The sequence below is a fragment of the Schistocerca americana genome, chromosome 1, assembly GCF_021461395.2.
Source record: "Schistocerca americana isolate TAMUIC-IGC-003095 chromosome 1, iqSchAmer2.1, whole genome shotgun sequence".
NCBI classification, from domain to species: Eukaryota; Metazoa; Arthropoda; class Insecta; order Orthoptera; family Acrididae; genus Schistocerca; species Schistocerca americana.
Window position 1 is genome coordinate 353,684,815 of NC_060119.1, and position 25,237 is coordinate 353,710,051.

Below are 25,237 nucleotides of genomic sequence, written 5' to 3' on the forward strand. Positions count from 1 at the left end.
GCCACCACATGATTTATAGCAGTACCTCTACTAGTCATTCACTTTCCTGTTCCACTCATGAATGAAGTGAGGTAATAACAACTGTCTATATGCCTCCATATGAGCCCTAATTTCTCTTATCTTGTGTTCCTGGCCCTAATGCAAAATGTATTTTGGTAGCAGTAGAATCATGGTGCTGTCAGCTGCAGATGTTGGTTATCTAAATTTTTTTGGTAGTGTTTCGCCAAAAGAATGCCATGTTGCCTGCAGTGATTCCCATTTCTGAGTTCACGAAGCATCCCTATAATACTTTTGTGTTTATTGTCACTAGCAGTAACAGATTTAGCAGAAGACTCTGAGCTGCTTTCCTATCTCTCTTTAATTCAACATAATGTGGATCCTGAACACTCAAGCAGTATTCAAGAGTAGGTTGCACTTGTGTTCTATGCATGGTCTCATTTATAGATGAGCTACACTTATCTAAAATTGTATAACATTTGTACATCAGAACATTTCATTCTTATTTTTGTTACATATTCTTTACATAAGTTACAAGATGACTGTTGAATAGGCAATTATTGTCATAGTTACTCAGACTTAATTGAAATGGAAATGTGAACAAATGTAAATGTGTGAATTAGTACTCTATAGTAATACAGACACTAAGTTTTTGATGTTGACACTACACTATGACTACTGTCTTCCAGTATTTTCATATCACATCGTACTGATTTGTGTAACCTTATCTGTATTTTTATGTATTCAGAAAACCAAAATGGGAGAACAAAACAAGGAAGGAGTTCGTCTGTCTGGATATTTAGAAAAGAAAGGGGGTATGGTAAGTATGTCTCTCTGCATACAAACTACAGATAAATGTGTCTATGTTGGGAGGGGGAGTGTTAAATAAGTGTGTTTTTTTGTGGACAATTTCCCACAACAAAGACAGAGAATGTAATTGTGAGTATTTTAAACAATTACCTGTTTTGCCCTTTGTCAGATAAATTCATCCTGATTTACTTTAATAATTTGTTCAGTACCTCTAAAGTCATTGTCATTTGATTGAAAATGTATGTTCATATCAGATCATGAATCCACCATAATTCCAATATAAACATATTATAGTGTAATTTATTTAATCAAAAGTAATTGTATTCACAATCTACTGTAGCTATACTATACAGTGTTGTATTCATTTCATAATGTTGTATAGCCCTTCATTCCCATGTGGAAATCTTTGGGTGTTACATTGAGTCAGGAATAAAGAATATAATGTTTCACACCTATAATTAGTTTCATTTGATACAGAGGAGGAATGTCATGGAAAACCTCAGATATAGTGAATCTTGTGCAATGTGGGTACTAAAAATGCTTACTGACTAATACAAATATCAAAGACTGTCAGGTAGTATTATTGATCTACTATCAAGAAGATGGAGATTATTTGTTTTTCCACATCATTACGGGTGCCATGACATTGATATCCTGCACCAAATCAGAATCAAATCAACTACCAATACAGTGGAGCCACACAACTTCCGCAAAACCAAAAAGTGCAAACTATCTTACTAGTCTAGATGAAAAATGATGGCTGTAGGTCAACAATTACAGCTGATTTGTACTTCAAAATGCTCACCAAAATTGATGGTCTAAGGATATTCCCCCTCCAAGACCACATTTGTCCTCACAATGCTGCCTATATCAAGGATGATGTTTAGCATTTCCAATCTCACATCCAGTGACTATTACTTTATTTTGCACGAGAAACAATAGCCTGGTGAATGACAGTTTGAAGATGGTGAATGTTTCAAGACTGTTGGTGAGAATTGGGTTGACAATCATATTGCACCATCACAAAAGTACTAATGAATATTGGCTGTGTGTAAAAGTGAAGTAGATTTATAGGAAACTAAAACTGCCTTTAAAAATTTTTTCTGAAGAATATATGTTTTATGCCAAATGACCCTTACTTTTGAATACACCTTGTAATTACCCACTTTGCTTACAAGAATACCATCATTTTCATGAATAACTCGTCACAGCCCTTGTTCAGTTACACATTTAAATTCATTTTAAATAAATAAAATGTACATAAATATGTAGAAATAATTCATCAGGCCATAAGAGGTAATTTAACTGAGGATACGAAACAATAGCTGTAGCTACATTTATCTTACATTTTTGCTGACTCAGGCATTAGAAATTCAGTATTAAAAATTTGCAAGCAACAACATTTATAACCAAATAACATGGAAAGAAGGGAGCAAATGAAGACTGAGGAGACTCATGGTATTCGTCTGTAGTCCCTGAACTGTCTTCTAACATGACAGTTTGAAACTAGTTTAGAGTTGGAAATGAAGCTAAAATAACATAAGCAAAATAATGCTTCAATAAATTACACAAAATAATAAATGATATTTAACAGGTGAGGAACATATCACACTGTGTAATGTCTATTAAGAAATACTATGCAGATTAAAAATGTGTACTGTACTCTGACATGAACTTAGACCCAGGCCTTTATTACCAGTTGGACTATGTAGGGCACAACTCACAACACTTCACAGCTACAGATTTTCCTGTACGTATCTCATATATTCATTCCTCATTCCAACAGACTGTTTTAATCCTTTGTGGAGCTATATTATAGTGCACATGCCACTGCAAAGTGAATGATTTGTTGTGGAAGTATCCCTAGGCTACTTGTAAGTTACTATATTCTTTTTCTACTGTAGAGTCAGAAAAAGAAGTTGCCTGACAGTGCCAGTGAGTTTAGCAAGGCTGCTTCCTGAATTTACATCAAACAGTTACATAATCTGATTTTATACATGTGTATTACAGCTCAATAGGTGACTTATTTTTGCCTGCAGTAGTTTGTGCTTCACACCTGAAAACTGGCAACAGCATTATCTGCTGTCAAAAATCATCTCTCATCAACTATACTACAGAACTGGCCTAGCAATGTATGGAGCAAACCTTCTTTGCTGTCTTGCCTCAATAGCTCAGATAGTAACAACATATCCCACAAAAAACTAGGGCCCAGGTTCATATCCCAGTGTGAGATAGCAAACAACTGTAATCCCCCTGTTAAGTTTTATAAGAAGGTATAAATAGCTGCAGCATTAATTATTCATTTTGGAAACATGAATCTAGAAAATCTCTCATTTTAGAGTTTAGCCTCCTGCCAATGACAATGTCATTAGTGATGACTAACTACTGCTAGTGATAGCATTCTTGTGCCGTATTAACCATGTTAGGTACTTTACCTTGTTAATGCTTAAAATAGATACAAAAAACAACTTACCCAATAATAAGGAAATCCAATATACTTAAAATAACTGGTAATATATTAGCCATAATGTTTAGCTATAGTTCAAATGACATTGTGTGTAAAAAGTAAGAATTTTTGGATTCATTTCAGAAACTTATACCTGCCTGGAAGCAATATTGGTTTGTTCTAAAAGGCCAGCTGCTGCTGTATTACAGATCTGAAGCTGATTACCTAAATATCTCTGTACACAAGGGCTCTATAAACATGGGACTAGCATCTAATGTACGTCCAGGACTAAACCGACCAAATATAATAGAGATCATCACTCGCACTCAGATCGTCACACTGGTAATTGCCACACAGATATAAATGCAATTTGGCAGATTTTCTACATAAAATAACTAGAGGAACATGTGGCCCTGTGATATGATGATTTTGTATTAAATTTGGCTGTTACATTGCACATAGGCAGTGTTTTACACATTGTTTCTTGTGTTTGTGATGAAACTATGTTGAAATAGTTGTCTGCATACCACTACACTACAGTGCACAGTACTATTATAAATTATGCCAAGTAATAATCATATTTTTTTGCTCATCTTTTGTAGAGAACCAAAGATCGCAGCACACAAGAACAATGGCTTCAAGCTATGCTGGAATCAATGGCAGTTCCCAAGTCTGCACGAAACAGCACTGTGCCTATGCATATGCGATACTCCTTAGACAATTTACCTGTTGTATCGAAAGATGTAAGCAAAGAAGAAAATTGTTACCATTTACCATAAAATTATGATTCTACAACCTTTAGCTTTTATATTCAGTTAGTATTTACTTTTTGGATGTCTTTTCCGTTGATCCCTAATGCATACCTCTCTTGCCACATTTTCTGTTTGTCATAACTTATGACAGATTTACCTGTATTGTAAAACCTGAGAATCATTGTCCTTGTTCAATGTCACTGCAACTATTCCAGAGCAATACATAAGCCTTAATCAATCAATGATCTATACTTCTTACTAGAAGATTCAAGTAGCATATTGCAGGCACTTTTACTGGTGACTCAGGGACCAATACGAGATCCCAACTGGCGCTCACAAGTGAGGCAAGTATGTTTCACCCTGAAAGAGGGGTTCATCACAGGCGCTTGTCTACATGCTCATTTCACAGCTAAGTTGCTGAGCCAGGCGCAGCCTTGGAACTTGCTACCATCCTGAATGAGTTTCATCTATCTGATGCAGTCAACAGCGAGCTCCTCCCATTTGTCAGAGTCAGTATTAAACTTATTCTTATCACACTCGACTAAACTTTGAAGTGCAATGCATGTCTTCCAGATGGTCTCTTGGCAAGTGCTACATCACTAAGTAGTGTGCATCAGAAAATATGGGGGTGGCTCCTAAAATCTAAGTGTCCTAGCCACCACAAGTGATTTTCCTTGGCAGTAGCGGTGATAGTGCATACACATTATTCCTCTACGTTAATGAATATTTAGTAAGCACCTCATATGAAAGGTGTTTAGCTTACATTCTTGTTTAGCAGAAGTTAATCTCCAGGTCTCAGCACCTTACAAGAGGGTGCTTAGCAAGTGAGAATGTTAGGTGAGTATTTTTGTGATCATTGTCAGGTGTTTGTTGTTCCATAATCTTCTACGGAACTTCCTGAAAGTATTCACTGTTTTGTCAGTTCTCAACATTTATTTCATCATCAAAAGAGAAAGAGACCTTCTGACACTAGTCAGCCAAGGTAGCAGAATTTGTCAAATACATTCAACAAGGAGCCATCCAATATTATGGCAGCCATATCCATGCATCCTTGCACTATAATCACAGTCTTTGTTGCATTCACAGGCATAGAGAAGGGTTTACACACAGCAGGAAATTTGTCCACAAGCCTTTGGAGATCATCTTGAGTATGTACTACAAATGTTGCATCAACAGTGAATAAAATGTTGCTTGCAAATAAGTCCTCATGATAGCATTTTGATTTGAGCAGCAACATGATGTAACGTTTCCCTTCAGCCCTGCTGTGTAGATGGATGCCCAGGTTTTTCACCAGAAGCAACTTTGCGTAGTAACAAGAATAATATACCAAACAAAGTAGGGGCCAGTAAAGAGTTTTTGATGGTGTTGAGCCACAGTCATGCAATATTTTTTAAGAGTCAACAACCATTTGACTGTGTATTACTATATTTATCTTCTGTGCTAATCCAGGATGTGGCTTTTATGATGCTCCAAAGCAGGCTCTGAACTGCCTACATTGGTATGACATAATAATGGTCTAGTAACTTTTATCATTGTACTTGAGAACAGCATAAAAGCCCAAATCTACATAGTACAGAAGTTAAATATAGTAATACACAGACAAAAAAAGAAAAAAAAGAGAAATAGAAGTAGGGGCCAGTACACAGCCTTGACAAACTCCTCTTGGCACAACAAAAGAATCTCAGTGCTTCATCCAGACATCACGGCATGCTCGTAAGTGACGTGAAAAGTTCTTATCATCTTCAGGAGATTTGGAGGACACTAGTATACAGTCCCTCCTTGCTGACTGTCAAACGCCTTATTTAGGTTGAAGAAAGCAATGAACAATGGGATCATCTGCTCAAAGCATTTTTCCTGAGTTTACTGGAGCATGAAAATTGTGTCGATAGTAGATCCCTGAGCCCATAACCTACATTGAGATTCAGAGTACATACTCTCGCAAGCTACCCCAGTGTGCCTACCACCACATGGGTGAATGCTTTCCGCCAACACTTGGCAGTGAATTTCCACAGTAGCAATTGCAATCACTTTGTGTAGAGTGATGATGTTGGCATCATGCATGTTCTGTGGCACAGTACCTTCAGCCCAAGATTTCAATAAGAGGTTGTAGACCACTGGGAGGAAAAACATCTACTTGAAAATTTCTGCATGGATGTCATCTTTACCAGAGCATTTCCCAACCTGAAGTCACGTAACAGCTCCTTGAAGCTGCTCTTTAGTAGGCACAGCATCCAGCTTGTGGCAAGCTGAAAACTGAAAAATTTCTACAATTGCGCATGGGCTGATGTTGCAGGATGTGAGTAGAAGTTGGAGTAATGTTCTACCCACCACTGCAGTTTTTGATTACAATCTGTGATGACTGTTCCACAGCTCTCATTAAGTTGGACAGTCTTCTTACAGGTGGGCCCAATGGCCCTTTTGATACCCAAACACTCACCATCGATGTTCCTGGCACTGACACATTCCTGTATACTTGCGCAACCTGTCTCCCAGTAAGTGTTAAGAGTGGTACACTGAATGACTGCTTTTACTTTGCTTGGATCAGCACTGAAACTGTTTGATTGCCAGTTGAAAGTTACCTGATGTTTAGAGTCAAGGATGAGTTTCAAGACATCAGTATTCTCGAAAAACCAATTCTGGAATTTCACTTTTGAAGTACCAAATGTAGTGCCAAACATAACAGTAACAATGACTTCGTCTTCTGTCAGTTGAGGTAAGCACAGCTGTCAGTGTCGTTGGTCTGCTGCTGGTTGACAGATGCAAAGTCAAAATGCATTCTATTCTCCCAATCACACTTTCAGTGGTGCACAATAGATCATTTCAAACAGCAAAGCCAACACTGTGTTGTTTGGGGCTGGCAGTGTCTTCTCCCTCCCAGATAAATGTGTAATTTTCCTCTTGAACTGAGCCGTCATCTGGTAGCCTGATTTCCTGCACGGTTGTTACAGCATATTAGGCCTAGCTAAACTGACAATATTTATGTGTGAAAATTGTTGGGAGAAAATTAATTCAAATTTGATCTAAGATGTACATATACTTTTCATTGATTTTTAAATAAAATGTATCCTTTGACAGTGATGGTATTAATAGAGAAATGCATGTAGTAACTTGTTATTGCTAACAAACTGTTAAATTTAATCAAATTTTGCACATTAAATCAAAAATCAAAAATAAAAGTTGCAAGTAAAATATCTGAAAATGTTGAGGTCAAAACATGAACTCAGTAAGAGGTTTCACTATCTCCAGTTTTATTAAATAATGTTATTAACAAAGTAATAATTGAAAATGTAAAATGATTATTAATGGAGCACAGTTAAAAGGGAGGAGTTCTGTCTTCCAAAGAACAATGTATTGAATAATCTTGGCACTCTACTAACCACTGAAAACTACATAACAACTGAAATTGAATCAAGAGCTCAAGAGATAGCAGCTGTTAAGAGCTCAGACAAGATAACTTGGCTCATGTGCAGAAACTCATTGTCGTTCTCGGTGCTGGGCAAGTCTGCCCTTCTGTTCTGAAGGGGCAACTGGCTCTGTTTGCTATCACCTACTGAGCTGTGCATTTCATATGTTATGTATTAAGAAGCATCCTCCCCCACCTCAGTTATACCGTTGGAATGGAAGCCTGTACTCAGCGGCTGCACTGCAATTTTTCTCAAACAAATTTGGTAAAAAAGTGATTCTCTCATATCTCATAACCTCATTTGTCATCTTCATGATGAATTGGCTAACATTTCATTAACAGTTATACTTATTTTGATATTTCTGTATTAAGTAAGATACTGCTTGAAATTTTAATAGTTTGCAATGGAAAATATAGGTCACCATGCTTTTGCAGTTGGTGGACATTAGACCATATATTGTTGCATACAAAATGTAGATAACATATGGCATTTTTCTTTAAATTTGAGACAAGATTTATATCTGTCTTCAACCTCGAGAAAATGGATTGTATGTAGTGCTCTCATTTCTGATTGCCTGTGCAAGCAATAGAAGGTGAAATATTCATAACATCCCTCATGTCTCATAAATGGTTTGTGATGCTGAAATGAATTTGAGACAACTGATTGCACACAAAGCAGAGAGTATTTTCTCATGTAGTTAACATGAGCTATTGACCTCACTTGTCATCATTTGCCTGTTTAATAAAATACTGTTTCAGGATTCTGTCACAGTTCTAATAGCACTGGGCTGTTAGTGAGGTGAAACTGTGTAAACACCACAGTGCTTTTGCAAAAGAAACTAATTTTATCATGTCAACAAGATAAAGATAAAAAGTCAGGGGAAAATAAATCATTCCTTCTGTTAGGATTTCAGTGTAATTCCTGCCCAAGATGCTGGATGCCATGTGTGCATGGTGTGTTCTTGCTTGTGTATATGAATGGTGTGTGTGTGTCACTTTTACTGATGAAAGCTGTGAGACAAAGCTTTATGTAAGTGTCTTTTAATTGCATCTGTCTCCAATTTAATGTGTCTTCTTTATGGTAAGTAGCAATCTGTCTTTTCCTAAATTGTTGTTTTTAATAATAATGTTTGATTTTTCAAATTATTGATCATCCTGGTATATCATGTGAATACAATCATTTACAGACTTGCTAGCTATAGCTTAGGAGGTCTGTGAGATAGGCATTTGCGTGAAGGCTTAAACCGTAGAAGTACACTTCCCCTACTGCAGTATCCTATTGGCAAGGGGGCCCCCACCACTACCATTGTCCCCTCCACTACTGTGCCATCTGTGCAGCTAGGGGCCAAGTAATATTGTATGTACTCTATCATGGCTTTATGAGAGTTTGTGAATGCGAGATACTTTCTAGCAAAGCTAAAATGTCATAAGCAAATCATTAATAGCCTTAATGAAGCAGAGTAGGAGTGAAGTATCCAGTCATAAAAATAATTCACCATTCACCACTCTATAGTAGAATTTCTGAACATGCAGTACTATAAGTGTGTGTGTGTGTGTGTGTGTGTGTGTGTGTGTGTGAGCGAGCGAGGGAGGGGGGAGCGGGGGAGATGCATGTTAATAGCTTAACCTGTGATTATTTTGTATTTTGTTCCATTTGTACCACATTCCACATGTAGATTACCAGATACTCAGTATGCTACTAAACAACAACTGCAAAATATCCAGCATACTAAATGAGAACTATCTAGCATGATCTTTGCACAGTGTAAAGATTTGTTAAAGTCATTTGCATACAATGTATGAAGAGAGAAAATAATATTAAAAATAAAAGTTTATAGAATGTTTGTCAGGGAGTCTAAGCAGGATAGATGAAGAATAGTTTTCTTAGGATCTTGGCGTTTGCCATGAGACAACTTCCAAATTCAGTGGATTAATTTTGTATTTTTAGTCATGATTTGATTCTACCTTCCTTCCTTCCTTTCTACGGATGTACAGTGACTGTAAATAATGTCTTTGTGGCCTTTATGGTCAGCATCAACAGAGCATCTTCAACAGCTGCAAAAAATCAATCTTTTTCTTTCACAAGTAGTGCATAGTTCACTCAACTTTCAAAATAGTCTTAAAAATGCAAACAGAATTTTGTTTGTTGCATGAAAATAAAATTTTTAAAATCATGTTCCCCAAATAGTCACATTGAGTAACGTAGAGCAGTAATTAGCATACTGGACTCATTCTGGAAGGGCGAAGATTCAAATATTCATCCCACCATCCCCATTTGCTGAAATTGTTCTAGGCAAATGCTGGGGTGGTTTCTTTGAAAGGACACAGCTGTTTTCCTTCCCCAATCTTGCAACAATTCCAGGTTGTGCTCTGTCTCTAATGACTTCTTTGTCGATGGAATGCTAAAACCTAATCTTTCTTCTCTTACTTCATTCATCCTACTCCCACGCCATTTTCCTTGCATTTTCTTCCTCCTGTTGTCTACCATTTCCTCTGTCTGCTCTTCCACATGGTCATCATCATGGATTGCACAAATGGACCGTTGCCAGTGCTTGTGTTGCATTCCTTTGTATTTACTGGCCCACCCTCGGCATTCTTATCGCATGCACATGTTGCCTTCCTCCCAGCCATCAGTTACTGTTCCCCAATACTTCCTCCCACTTCCCACCTTCTTGACTCACCCACTCCACCCAAAACAACCATTCACCTCAGTCTAGATGCAGAATTGCAGTCCTGGTACAGTGTAATAGGCCAGCACAGAGGTGTGTGTGTGTGTGTGTGTGTGTGTGTGTGTGTGTGTGTGTATTTGTAATGTGCTCTAGCTCAAGAAAGGATTTGTCAGAAAAGTTGTAAAGATTTTAGTGCTTATGAGGCTAATGGGTGAGTCATTACCTTCATTATTTAAAATAATGTGTCTTTGTTTTAATGACTCCCACTGTATTATGTTACATATACCTCTGAAATTCTCACCCTGACTAAAATCATGTTTAATACAGAAGATTTCCAAAATGAATGATCAACCAGAGGAAGTCTCCATTTATTAGGAAACACCATACTGATAGATACATGTGCAAAAGCTGCAGAATTGACATTCAGTTTGGTTTGTACAAACCAAGCTCAAATTTTTCTTCACAGCATGGTTATCACACTCTTGTACACATGGACATGTGTGTGCATGGAGACACACTCAGTCCAAGAAAGGAAATGGGGTCAGCAATCAGCTGCAAATCCAATCTGTATTTTATTGCAAATCTGGATTTCAACTGTTGAACAGTTATCTTCAGTGCTAAAATACAAGAATCAGTATTTGAAAGATGTAAAATAAAAATAAAAACCACATTGTTCAATAGTAATAGTAGTGACAACATAAGGTAACATACCATTTAAACCAAGTAAAGTAGGCTTGTCAAATTTGTGACAACACATGTTACTATAAGATTTGAACACCTCCATAGCCAGATTTTAAATGAGGCTGTTGTTTACAGATTAGTACAAGCAGCCACACCTTACATCATATGGGTATTCTATACTAAGATTACCAGCTCAATTTTTTGTATAATATTCATATTAAAATTAGAAACTAAACCACGTAGACTTTATTAGAATTAACACTTTTGTCATGCAACAGATTACATGTCAAAACATTACAGTTTACACAGAATTAATGGAAAAATTGGCCTGCTAAATAGGGGTGGGAAAAAGTTTAAAATACTATAAAACATTTTTTCTTTAAAATTTTATCTTGATAACAGCCTTCAGTAACTAGTCATGCCTGTTGACTATCTCTTCAGTGTCATCTTTTAAAATAACATACCTATCCTAATTAATGTAAAAACATCACCTCAGTTGCATTGCCTTAGATGCAAAGAAGAAAAGATGTACACAAATTGCCTTATACCTGAACTATTAAGAGATCCGTTTAAAATGTAATGGATGAAACTGACATTAGAACATTTACAAGTATTATAATAGCATAAAATTAGAAGACAAATAACATCCACAAGTAATAATCAATTTTGTTCTCACTTGGTGGACTGCCAAATGTTATATAAGAAGGAAACCTGTTAGGCATGCTACATCCCTCCTGCATTATGATGCAAAGGTGGCCACCAAGAAGCTCCCAAAAATGGTTGCTTTTCATCGCCATCTGCTCACTGAGCAGGCAGAGACCAGAGGATTTCAGATGGCAAAAAACCTCTGTCTCCTTCAGGAGGTCCATAAATCTGCATTTTTCAGATCTATGTAGCAGTCTCACATCTGACTGTAAGGATGTGACACCAAGTGTGCTCTCAATAAGATGGGCAGCAAAATTAGTTTTTTCAACTATGTCTCACCTATCCAAAGCCACAAAATCACCAAATCTGATTTCAAGTCTTCTTCCCGTCTGTCCTACATAACAGGTGTCACAGTCTGAACATTTAATTTTATACACACCTGATTCATGATAAATACTGCTTCTGTCAACACTGTTAGTTAAAATATGCCCAAGATTATTTGTAGTTTGGAATGAAACCACTACTTTATGCTTTCTAAAATCTGATGCTGCTTGTGCACTAATTTTACCATTATCAGACATAGGTATTTATTGTTGTCTTCCAATTTATTGCTAATACCAGGTCTTACATCTTGTTGGTACTTAGTTGTAATTTTACTATAAATTTTCTTACATAATGGGGAGGAAAATCATTTGCTTTAACATATTTAATGATATCTAGCTCTGTTTCTTGCTCAGCTTTTTAGGCTGGGAGCATGAATAGACAATTGATAAAAAAAAACTGAAGACTGCATTTTTATGTTGGCTTGGATGGTTTGAGTAATAGTTTACAATACTATTTTTCATAAAGATCCTAAAACTTTGTTTTTAGTTTTCATTTCTGATATTCAAATCTAAAAAATTAATGGAACCGTTCATTTCTACTTCAAATGTTAACTTGATTTTATCAAGTAATTCACTGAAGCTAGTGATGATTGCATTTTCCATTATTTCATTGTAAACTGTAATGTTTTGACAAGTGATCTGTTACATGCCAAAAGTATTAATTGTGATAAGGATTACTTGGTGCAGTTTTTAATTTTAATATCAATATTATTAAAAAAACTGAACTGATAATTTTAGTATACAGGGTGTTGCTCCACCCTTATGATATAAACTGCGGCTGTTTGTACTGCTCTGTGAACAACAGCCCCAGTTAGAATCTGGCTAGGTACATCTTAAAATCATACAATAGCATGTTGTCACCACCCTGAAGAGTCTACATGAGTTGGTTTAAACAGTATGTTAACTAATGTTGTCACTATTATTATACAATGTGGTTTTTATTTTACATTTTTTTGAAAACTGATTCTTGTATATATCTTGCATTTTTGCTCCGAGAATAGCTATTCATTAGATGGAATTCAGATCAGCAATAAAATACATACTGGATTTGTGACTGATTGTTTAACTCCTTTCCTTTTTAGAAATATACCTTAGTCCCTCTGACTTTCAATGGAATCAAACTATCTCACACTCCCAGAGTTACTATATGGCCACTACTGAGGCTACAGTATCCACAGATTCAACCTCTTAATCCTTCTTTAGTGAAATGAAGCAGGCAGAGGAAATAAGTATACAAAACTTAAAAAACTAAAGCATACTGCATGACAGCAATCAAATCTCATGATTATCTGATCAAATTGCTTTCCTCAAAATACAGTGGTAATTATTGTCAAAAACTTGGTGACACAGTAATAGAACAATTTGTTCTATATGAGATGACGCTTTAAATTATCATTATCATAATCATCACCACACCACCACCACCAAACACAATGAATGCATTGTTGGTGCAGTGATTACTCATTTTTCTCTCTCCATTTGTACAATTTGGGTGAAGAATCTGCACATAGTATTAGTTAAGAAGTAATGTTGGCAAATAATGAGTATCAATTTACATCAGTTACAGGTACGAGGCGTTAACAAAATCATAATTAATCTTGCTACCTTTCCATACAACTAGCATATCATATACTAACAGCAAGATTCTTAAATGCATCAAATTCCCATACTTATAACAGCAAAGTTTACATTTTTTTCTGTATGCATCTTGTTCCTTTGTATAATTCTAAATTCACTTCCAGTACTTTTTATTTTTAAAATAAAATTTTTTTAAACTTGTGACATGAGTAGACTTGCTTGTAACACTTCTCCTACCGTATTTTCAGGTACAAACTGCTGACAATAACAACTGTGCAACAACTGTAGGGGAAAGCAAGGATAGCATTATAGCCCGGATAAATAGACTGGGAGGTCGATCATATGGAACAGGAAGTTTTGAATCTGCCATTCATCGACACAGCATTTCCCATCGAGCAGCGCAGGAGACTGAGAATGGTGCAGAAGTGGACAATAGAATTTCCCAAGATGGCAGCTATGTCTCTGAATATGCATACATAGATAATAAACTCTATCACAGATCACAAAGTGATAGTATACAAAATATATCATCTAGTGCTGCTGTGGTAAAAAATATATCTGAGGATGAAGATGATGATGATGATGCATATGAACAACTTCCAGTTGATAGTTTAAAAAAACAGGCACAACATGAGCAGAGACACACTGACTCTTTAGAAAGAGAGCAACATACTGTTTCAACAATACAGGGAAACAGACCTCCTATACTGGAACCAGAATTACCTCCACGTTCACCCTCCAAACGTAAACAACATGTTTCTGATGCAGAGGAGGACTTGGAATATGCAGAGTGTTATGAAGAGGTGGGGCTTAATGAAAATAAACAAGGGAGTGGGAAAGAAAAAGCAAAACTCAAGAAGAAAAATTCTAAAAAGGTCAAGAGCAAAAATAAGGAACTGAAACAGGAGCCGTTAAATAAAGAAAAGAACAGCAAAAATGGAAAGAGCAGTTTCTTTAAATCAGTTTTTGGGCACTACCGCAAAAAAGCAGAGACAGAAAAAATAAGTAGTGGTCCAGATCAGGCAATAACAGATTTACCTGAAGAACCTGCATATGAGTCCGTTGAATGCACTCCTGCCATACCTGCTCCTGCTGATGTTTCAGAGACTGATTTGTCAGAAGTATCACCAACCAAAGGAGTTTGCAAGAGAAGTTTACTGCCAAGTATCACCTTAACGGAACTGCAACAGAAACTTAAAACCTATGATGACCACAAGGTATGAATACATTAAAATTACTTTAATGTAAATGGATAGATAAAATCACTGATTTATGAGTATTACAAGTGGCAGTGAATGTTCAAAAATTGGTAACAGTTTGTTCATTTTATCCATTTACAAATTCTCTGATAGGTTCTCATTCAACTTACTGTGAAAGTCCCCCTTCCGTTCCACTTGTTAAGAAACTTTAATGCATACCGCATACTGTTAGCTTCTACAATGCATTGCTAAGGTGTCAAGTTCTCGAGAGCCTCTTAATAACAAAAAATGTACGTTACCCCACGTGGGCACCACATATACTGTCACAGACACTATTCATTGGAAAGTGTTGAATTACCTGCATTTCTATACCATTTTCTAATATGAATACACATAGATATATCTCTTTCTGGAATAAAACCATAGGTACTCAAGAAGAGAAACTGGATGCTGCACAGCCAGCTGGTGATGTTTGGACATTAAAATAGATTTCAGGGACATGACACACAAACCCAGTTAAAGTTAGGGAACATCTTGGAGTGGACAGCCAGCTGTTACCTTATGGGACGGACTTAGAAACTAGGCAGTTCGTTAGGCACTTTCAGTGTGGATTCATAAGATATTGTATTGTACTGCATGGTATTGTTTTATTGACCCTCTTCATCATTTTGGTACATAGATGCAAAGTGATATGGGACAAGTCAGCATTATGAGAAGATGAGAGAACATGAATTAATGTGATGATTATAAGCTGTGTATCTGTTACAAAGTTTACGTACAAGAAAGCAGCAAGCAAGCTATTGTTGATAACTTGGGCAATAGTTGTTAAAGTCATGGTATACATTTATTGTGATAAATCATCATTCAGGTTGAAGATGCTGAAGAGATGTAAAGATAGATTAGATATTTAGAGTAATGAGGCTCAGAAATATTTTATCTTCAAGGTATATGGTTGTTTGTCATGATAATTATATATTTTCCATTCAATACTTATGATTATCACTGTTGTATGAGGGACTACAGTGTTGTAAAGTGTGTGAGAAAAAAATAAATCTTTTGTGTTAAGTTGTCCTAAGAAAAGCTGTTAACATACTTACAATCAGTCAGAACCTCTTATGCTGAAACTTTGTACAAATACTCACTTTTAATTGATATGTAATGTAGTAGTAATTACATTAACTGTTAGTAACACAGAAAGAAAGACATCTGCAGTGCTTATACAATATAATGCATGTAATATGAAGGTGTTTCTTTCAGGATGCTGAAACATCTAATGCAGACAATAAAGGCAATAATGGTATTCCAGACGATGAGCACACTGAAAAATCATCAGGTTTGTCTTTCCCAGGATTGTTCTAAAAACTTAAATGGCAAGAATTACATGTGATAAATTACAGTTAGACAGTTTCTCACCCAAGGAATAACTTGATCAACATTTACACTTTTCTGTCAGGTGTTTCTTTTACTAAAGTACACAAACATTAAGCACATGACCAGATGCTGTGTGGTGTGGGAGTGGATGCATAGCTGTATTTAAATACCTGGGCAACTAGCTGTATTTAAATACCTGGACAACTAGTACAGATGTAAAGGGAATTTGAATGATAGCATTTTGATGAATGACTACCATGCATGAATAATTAAGCAAAACTTTTTTATGATTCTTTTTTGTGAAATATGAGCTCCACAAATACATCAACTATATTTTTATCCAGAGACGAAGGCACAATTTTTCCTTCACATTTAACATTTGAATTCTTAAATGAAATTTCAGTGGGTAGCAGTCATTATCACACTTTAAAAAACAAGTAGAGCAGCCATCAATATAGTAATTCACGTGATACTCCAAAGAAATAGCACTGTTGGACATTGCACATTCTTGCCTGCCTTTAAGCTGAAAATCTGTTTGCTCAACCTTTTGAGAGGGATGGAGGCAGGATGATTAGGATCACACTTTAAATAGGATCTGAAAAATTGTGTGCTAGTCATGCTTTAAGTGCTTCATCAGAATAAAAGTTATGTTAAATGTCATAAAAATCATAGGGTCAACTGGGGTTTCATCCATAGACTCTTAAGTTATTTTCTTGATCTTAACCAAATGGTTTACTAATAAAAATATTATTACAAGGATAAGGAGAAAAGTGCTACAGTAGATGCAGATAAAACATTCAGATCAATAAAATATTGTTTTTGTCACATTGGTAGTTACTGATCAAAAACAAAAGTGTCAACTCAGTCTGTGAAATAGTTTTATGTATACTGATACTTTAAGTATTAATGGATAAGCTGGAATATCACGATCAAAATTCTAGGTTTTTGTGAATGGAAATTTTTTATAGATTTAAAATTGGCAGCTCAATACAAATATGATTGTTCCAAAACAGTCAAGTGATCACTGATTTGCTACTGTGTATGAGACCACTTCATGACAGTAACAAAATAACAGATTAGTGAGTGGAAAGCAATGATCCTTTGTCAAAAAATGTGAAGTTAATTTCATTTGCACAAAAATTATGGCCTGTGTTTTGTGGTATTGATTACCTTGCAAGTAATAAAGAGAGTAAATATTATGCAAGTCTGCTGAATCAAATGTATGAAGAAGTGTATGAAAATAAGCCTGGATTACAAAGGAACAAATTTACTTACATACCAGAAGGTTCTGAAATATGAACCTGTCAACTTCGTCTATTTGGCACCTTCTAATTACTTGTTCCTGCTTCTAAAGAAATTTATAGCTGAAAAATTTTCAAATTGATTGAAGAAGAGGAACAGACCTAGGTGGGTACTTAGCAGACTTTACAGAATTAAAAATCTAATAGGAAATGTTGGTAAATTGGAAAAAGGTTGGTGAAATTGCCTTGACCCTAAAAAGGAATATGTCTGGTAAAAATTACATATTTGATGTAATAGGTTCAGTCTGTTACTGCCAGATCAAGAACTTTTCATCGTGCCCTTGTACATAATATATTTGAAGAAATTCATGTTACTATCTTGAGCTGATTTTAGTGAATAATGCTTTATTTATGATTAGTTTTGGTAGGAAGTGCCATTTTCAAGTCAACCTACATAACAAAAAAAATATCACAAGAAAAATGGATGTGTACAATTATTTTTAAGTAAATGACTGTCATAACAGTAATGTCAGGAAAATGGAGTATAAGTACTCACATAAAAATATATTATAATAAAAATGTCTTGACAGGATAGGATGACATGTAAAATGACATATTCAAGTCAACAGTTGTCTTTGTCAAGACAATTTGCATCAAAACTGGAAAGAAAAGTGCCAGCATGTGTATGCATTGCACTACATATGTGTGGAAAACGAACCCACATTAGGTCATAGGACTAGTGTCGTATGATCCATAATCTTAATAAAATGAAAATGAAACACATTAAAAAAACCTGATTTGTGCACAGTATACATGCTACATAAAATGATAGAGTACCTTCTATACTGGTGTCATATGTTCTCGACATGACATAACAACACAGATCTGTATGACATACATCGATAGGTCTAACATTTGCAAATGGGGCTTCTGATGCAAAGCATGACAACAAAACTGTTACAAGATGTTCATTTCAAAGAGTATACTGCCTAGTGATTGTAATATGACCTCTGTCACAGAGCCCAATGTATAATATTTTAGAGTGACTTGTATGTGAGAGAATGGATACGTCTCATGATTCATCTGAAACAAAGTATCTGATAAAAACCACATTTACTTAAAATAACAGAACTGAACATCTGGTCATGACAGTAACATTTGCCTAAACCAAGCACAACTGAACAGTACAAATATTGCATCTTACAGTTTGTCATTATAACAAAACAGTTTTGTTGTACAACATAAAGAACAAAATCACTATATCCAACTAAGATGTTTTTATTATATTGAGTTTTCTTGATATTACTGTTCCAGTTGTCATTAACATAAAATTAATCACCCACTTCTGTTATTTCTTATGGTAGTCCTTCTGTTATGTAGGTTGATCTGAGAATAACAGCTCCTGATGATCAATTGTTATCAATAAAGCATTATTCACTAAAAGCAGCTTGTGTTAGAAATTGAATTCCTTCAAACATAGTATAAACTTTATACTAAACTTCCACTGACAATCTCATTAAAGGCATTTGATGTAATCCACTTCACTGCTGGCTACATAAAGGTAAGATGCGTAGGTTTTTGTTTTGACCAGACATCCATTACTTCAGAGTTTAGACTGCTTGATGCAATCACAGATGATAGAGAGTGGTCCCTTTTGTGGCATGAAGTGGCAGCAGGGAAGTGGCAGGTCTGAGTTGATTACATGCACTATGTTCCATAATATTTAATAGACACCACATTTCTTGAACAAACAATATCAGGTGCCTTAAGCAAATAAAATATTTGTTCAAATTCTAATAACAATACAATACTGCTCCAAAATTTCCTCAAAAGAAGCTTTGCTGATACCTACACAACAAAATCGGCACAGAATATACATAACTGTTGTGGTGGAGACCCACCACATTTGTCAACACTTCCAAGTTGACTGTCAGGTAAAACTACAGTCCTTTACCTAGCCACAGTCCTGAACATGTGTGTCCAACTCAGGCCCAAAATTCCATGGCTGTGGTGAGTGTCCTTCCACCTCAGGCAGTGCAGCGACAGCAGCACTCCCTGTATGGCCCAGCAGTATCACTTGACACAGCTGTCAGGACATTGATATCCAAGCTGGCACCACTGAAATTGCAATACACCTGTAGTGATTATTATGCATTCTGAAGACAATGACAGTGTACACTCAGAGTTACATAATGCAACATTCTGCATCCTTTTTCTTGGGTGGGATGAAAAAGATTTCTTAGCAATATCTGTGACACCATAATATTTTAGCTGCTCTAGGATAATGGTGTCCTCTTGGGTAAAATATTCCAGGGGTAAAATAGTCCCCCATTCAGGTCTCCGGGTGGGAGCTACTCAGGAGGACGTAATTATCAGAGAAACAAAACTGGTGTTCTATGGATTGGAGCAGGGAATGTAAGATCCCTTAAGCAGGTAAGTTAGAAAATTTAAAAAGGGAAATGGATAGGGTACAGTTAGACATACAGGAAATTAGTGAAGTTCGGCAGCAGGAGGACCAACTAGTTCCACAGATGGGGAAATGAAAATTTAACACTCATTGGAGACTGGAATTCGATAGTAGGCAAAGGAAGAGAAGAAAAAGTAGTTGGTGAATATGGACTGGAGATAAGAAATGAAAGAGGAAGCTGCCTGGTAGAATTTTGCACAGAGTATAACATAATCATAGCTAACACTTGGTTTAAGAATCATGAAAGAAGGTTGTATACATGGAAGAGACCTGGAGTCACTGGAAGGTTTCAGATAGATTACATAATGGTATGACAGGGATTTAGGAACCAGGTTTTAACTTGTATGACGTTTCCAGGGATAGATATGGACTCTAATCACAATTTATTGCTTACGACTTGTAGATTAAAACTGAAGAAACTGCAAAAAGTGGGAATTTAAGCAGGTGGGACCTGGATAAACTGAAACAAACAGAGGCTATAAAGAGTTTCAGAGAGAGCATTAGGGAACAATTGACAAATATGGGGGAAAGGAATACAGCAGAATAAGAGTGGGTACTTTTGAGAGATGAAATAGTGAAGGCAGTAGAGGATCAAGTAGTTAAAATGATGAGGGCTAGAAGAAATCTGTGGGTAACAGAAGAGATATTGAATTTAATTGATGAAACGATAAAATATAAAAATGCAGTAAATGAAGCAGGCAAAAAGGAATACGAATGTCTCAAAAATAAGATCGACAGAAAGTGCAAAATGGCTAAGCATGGATGGCTAGAGAACAAATGTAAGGATGTAGAAGCATATATCTCTAGGGTAAGATAGATATTGCCTACAGGAAAATTAGAGAGACCTCTGGAGAAAAGAGAACCACCTGCATTAATATCAAGAGCTCAGATGGAAAACCAGTCCTAAGCAAAGAAGGGAAAAGCGAAAAGGTGGAAGGAGTACATAGAGGATATATAGAAGGGTGACGTACTTGACGGCAATATTACGGAAATGGAAGAGGACCTAGATAAAGATGAAATGGGAGATATAATACCGCATGAAGAATTTGGCAGAGCACTGAAAGACCTAAGTCAAAACAAGGCCCAGGGAGTACACAGCATTCCATTAGATCTACTGATAGCCTTGGGAGAGGCAGCCATGACAAAACTCTACCATCTGGTGAGCAAGGTGTATGAGACAGATGAGATACCTTCAGATTTCTAAAAGAATATAATAATTCCAATCCCAAAAAAAGCAGGTGTTGACAGGTTTGAAAATTACCAAACTATCAGTTTAATAAGTCATGGCTGCAAAATACTAACAGAAATTCTTTACAGATGAATGGAAAAATTGGTAGAAACTGACCTCAGGGAAGATCAGTTTGCATTCCGTAGAATGTTGCAACACATGAGGCAAGACTGACCCTACAACTTATCTTAGAAGATAGATTAAGGAAAGGCAAACTTACATTTCTAGCATTTGTAGACTTAGAGAAAGCATTTGACAATGTTGACTAGAATACTCTCTTTCAAATTCTGAAGGTGGCAGGGGTAAAATACACGGAGCGAAAGGCTATTTAAAATTTGTACAGAAACCAAATGACATTTATGAGAGTCAAGTGGCATGAAAGGGAAGCAGTGGTTGAGAAGGGAGTGAGACAGGGTTGTAGCTTATCCCCAATGTTATTCAATCTGTATATTGAGCAGGCAGTGAAGGAAACAAAAGAAAAAATTGGAGTAGGAATTAAAATCCATGGAGAAGAAATAAAAACTTTGAGATTTGCTGATGGCAGTGTAATTGTGTCAGAGACAGCAAAGGACTTGGAAGAGCAGTTGAACGGAATGGACAGTGTCTTGAAAGGAGGGTATAAGATGAACATCAACAAAAGCAAAACACGGATAATGGAATGTAGTCGAATTAAGTCGGGTGATGCTGAGGGAATTAGATTAGAAAATGAGACACTTCAAGACTTTGACTTCTGTGTGGAATACACATACCCAGGTAGTCCATTAAGGTTATGACTGGATTCCCCATTGTAATGAACTGTGTTGCATCACATCATCAAGAGAGTTATGTAAATACATTTCATAGCTTGTAAGTGTTTAAAAGTTAGGGAATATGTTCAGTACCTTTGTTAACATTCAGGTGCCTAAGAGATGTCTGGAGCAAATTATGTAGTGTGCCTGGAGGGAACCAGAACATGAGAGGTATCAGTTGAGGGTGAAAATGGCATGGCAAACAGATCTGACAAGTGGGCAGTGGTAGCAGAAGATAGGCAAATTTATCAAACAGTAAAATCTGAAGTGGGTGTTTTTATGGCACTGCCTTATATGAATAACAAATGCAGTTACAGTTTGCTTACAAATGTTGTGCCAGTTAAAGTACATTTTGCCTGTGAAAATATATCCCAGAGAACTAAATAATTCAGTTGCTGGCTTTTTTATAATTAAAAAGAAAAAAAGATGAGAGAGAGAGAGAGAAATAAACACATAAAACCTGTATTAGTTTTACACAGACACAGTTTCACCATATTTGTTTACAATGAAATAGTACTCGAGATGTTGGTAATTTCCACTTTAATTTTTGAGATTGGATAAACAGTGTATTTTAGAGCAAGATATTCCAGGTTGCATGTTAACAACTTGTTTTCACTTTCATTTGTAGTCATTACAATTACCTGTCAAAATAAAAAATTATTATGACCTCAGAAATTATACAGAATTCTTATGTTTACCTTTCCAATTTCATTTATGAATTCATTTTTTTCTGTTTTTGTAAATACATCAATTGGCACTGTCAGTGTTGGTATTTAGGTCAATTTAGAAAGGGCTAGATTAACTTCTGAAGAAGAGAAATTTGTTAACATCGAGTATAGATTTAAGTGTCAGGAAGTCGTTTCTGAAAGTATTTGTATAGAGTGTAGCCATGTATGGAAGTGAAACATGGACGATAACCAGTTTGGACAAGAAGAGAATAGAAGCTTTCGAAATGTGGTGCTACAGAAGAATGCTGAAGATAAGGTGGGTAGATCACGTAACTAATGAGGAGGTATTGAATAGGATTGGGGAGAAGAGAAGTTTGTGGCACAACTTGACTAGAAGAAGGGATCGGTTGGTAGGACGTGTTTTGAGGCATCAAGGGATCACAAATTTAGCATTGGAGGGCAGCGTGGAGGGTAAAAATCGTAGAGGGAGACCAAGAGATCAATACACTAAGCAGATTCAGAAGGATGTAGGTTGCAGTAGGTACTGGGAGATGAAGAAGCTTGCACAGGATAGAGTAGCATGGAGAGCTGCATCAAACCAGTCTCAGGACTGAAGACCACAACAACAACAACAGATTAACTTCTTGGAGACTTGAGGAATACTGTCAGATATTTGATGTCAATTCCATGCACCATCCAGCCATTTTTCAAGATTAAGGATGGTACACAGCCAGATATGACTCATGAAATACTAACTCTCAGGCAGTTTTTCTTAAATCTTATTTATATGCAATCACCTGTAACAATTTAGTTCACATTTATTTATCTGTTCATCATGTCTTTCTGGTAATTTCGAGATTCTTTGATGAAGAAATAACAGGATGACAGGATTCAATGAAGAATTAAGAGGATCACAACATTCTTGTAATGTGTAATTACTAATGTGGGAGGATTGCACTCACTACAGTTGCAGGTTCGAATCCTGCCTCGGGCATGGATGTGTGTGATGTCCTTAGGTTGGTTAGGTTTAAGTAGTTCTAAGTTCTAAGGGACTGATGACCTCAGATGTTAAGTCCCATAGTGCTCAGAGCCATTTGAACCATTTTGTGGGTCGCACTTTCATTCTGTTACCTGTATAACTAGCTTTTTAACTTTTTAATCTTTCACATTTATTCTTCAGTTAACACCATAATGAGCTGCTTCAGTATACTGATTTATATAAATGCTTCTGTAATTACTCTTTGATTATTTGATATGCAGAGGAGTTGTGACTAAATATAGTAAATACATTATTACATTTGGTGAGTCTAGTTTATGTTTTATTTGTTACTGTGTTTTAGAGAGCAGCCCTCCCAGTCTGCCCCCACGCCGAAGTATTGAGAGACGATCAAGTTCTCCATGGCATGATGTTCCTACAAACAATTCACCTGTGGATGGTGATAGCAACAAATTAACACTTAGTCAAGAACAGCAGGACTCACTGCTTGGCACTCCTCAAGGCTTTGCACTACTTAAGAGCAAGTGGCAGGCAGCAGAAAGGGGTGGTGAGTGGAACCCAGAGTTACATCACCTTAAGTTGTTGCAGTCACCTGATGAAGACGTGAAGAAAGAGGATTCTGATTCTATGCCCAGTCTTAGCCACTTATATAGTAAGGTTGACAAGAAGTCAAAGACAAGTTTGGATAAAATGGACTCACATGAACTAAACTTTCAGCCTGGAGAACAACAGTTAATAATACCAGTGTCACCTTCACATAAAATACCATTCACGAGGACTGATGTGAGAGAGGAACAACTAGATGGGGACTATGGTATGATGGATACAAGTAGAGAAGACTCAAAGAAAGAGGAAGAAGACAATTTTCAACAAGACAGTTTAATGAGCTGTCTCTCAAGTGACAAAGAATACATCATATCTCGTGACTCATTGCAGGATAAGTCTCTGAGTTTAGAGTTACCTGCTGATCAGAAGAATGAGAGGCACATTCAAGAACTGAATAACAGGAACTCTAATGATCTAAATATTCTTCTAGCACAACTTGCTGAAATTACTACAGCTCCCCTGTTGACACCAGGAGCAACTAGCAGTCTTGTAAACTATCCATACTCAGATATGAACGACAAGGTATACACGACACAAAACTAAATACAATTTCATTAATTAATATTAAACATGAACTAGAAATTACCTGTCATTTTATAAAAATGCAGAAAGCAGGCTATTTTGGCATTTCCTTAACAATTGGCTGTGATTTATTACAATGTATACTTAACTATTTTAGACATAGTGCAACTGTGTATATTTATTTTGTTAATTTTTGTATGTATTGTTATCACACTATCACTTTTTATACATAATTAAAATGATATGAACTAAAGGAACAAGGAAGTATATATTACTAGTGCTGACTGGCTTAACGTATGAAAGGTTTTCTCCGCTTTGCCTCTCTCTTCTTCTTTTCTTTTGTGTGTGTGTGTGTGTGTGTGTGTGTGTGTGTGTGTGTGTGTGTGTGGGTGGGTGGGTGTGGGTGCACGCGCATGTGGACACATATGCTTGTGCAGGAGCACACTACTTTAAACAAATAGTTATTCAGTCATAATTGAAGTGTGGGTTTGAACACAGAGTGGTGCATAAATATTTAACTCTGTAAAATATTACATTTTAAAGAAAATGTTCAGAATGTACTGAAATGCAGGAAACTCCTTACCCATTTAAAAAAATAAACAGCTTGACTGTTTGTTTGTGAATGGATATGGTTTGCTTCTTTCTGTAATGGTAGACCATAGGAAGCACACAGCATACTGAACAAAATATAAACTTTACTTCTGAAGACACATGGTAATTTCATAGCATTGTTTTTGAATTTTGTAAATATTGTGAACTTGTAAATTAAGGAGAACCTCATTATGT

General features: G+C 36.2%; 1 protein-coding gene across 4 annotated transcripts in view; it reads left to right on the top strand.

The window, feature by feature from the left end:
• The window catches only part of LOC124599722 (enolase-phosphatase E1-like), a 259,790-nt gene that overhangs the window by 214,661 nt on the left and 19,892 nt on the right, over positions 1-25,237 (top strand). For all 4 annotated transcript variants that reach the window (XM_047136103.1, XM_047136101.1, XM_047136104.1 and 1 more), the window contains 6 exons: positions 746-817; positions 3,398-3,595; positions 3,856-3,996; positions 13,613-14,581; positions 15,821-15,896; positions 23,667-24,451. In XM_047136103.1, the coding sequence (XP_046992059.1) occupies positions 755-817; positions 3,398-3,595; positions 3,856-3,996; positions 13,613-14,581; positions 15,821-15,896; positions 23,667-24,451 (2,232 nt within the window). In that variant the 5' untranslated portion in view covers positions 746-754. The remainder of the gene's footprint in view (positions 1-745; positions 818-3,397; positions 3,596-3,855; positions 3,997-13,612; positions 14,582-15,820; positions 15,897-23,666; positions 24,452-25,237) is intronic.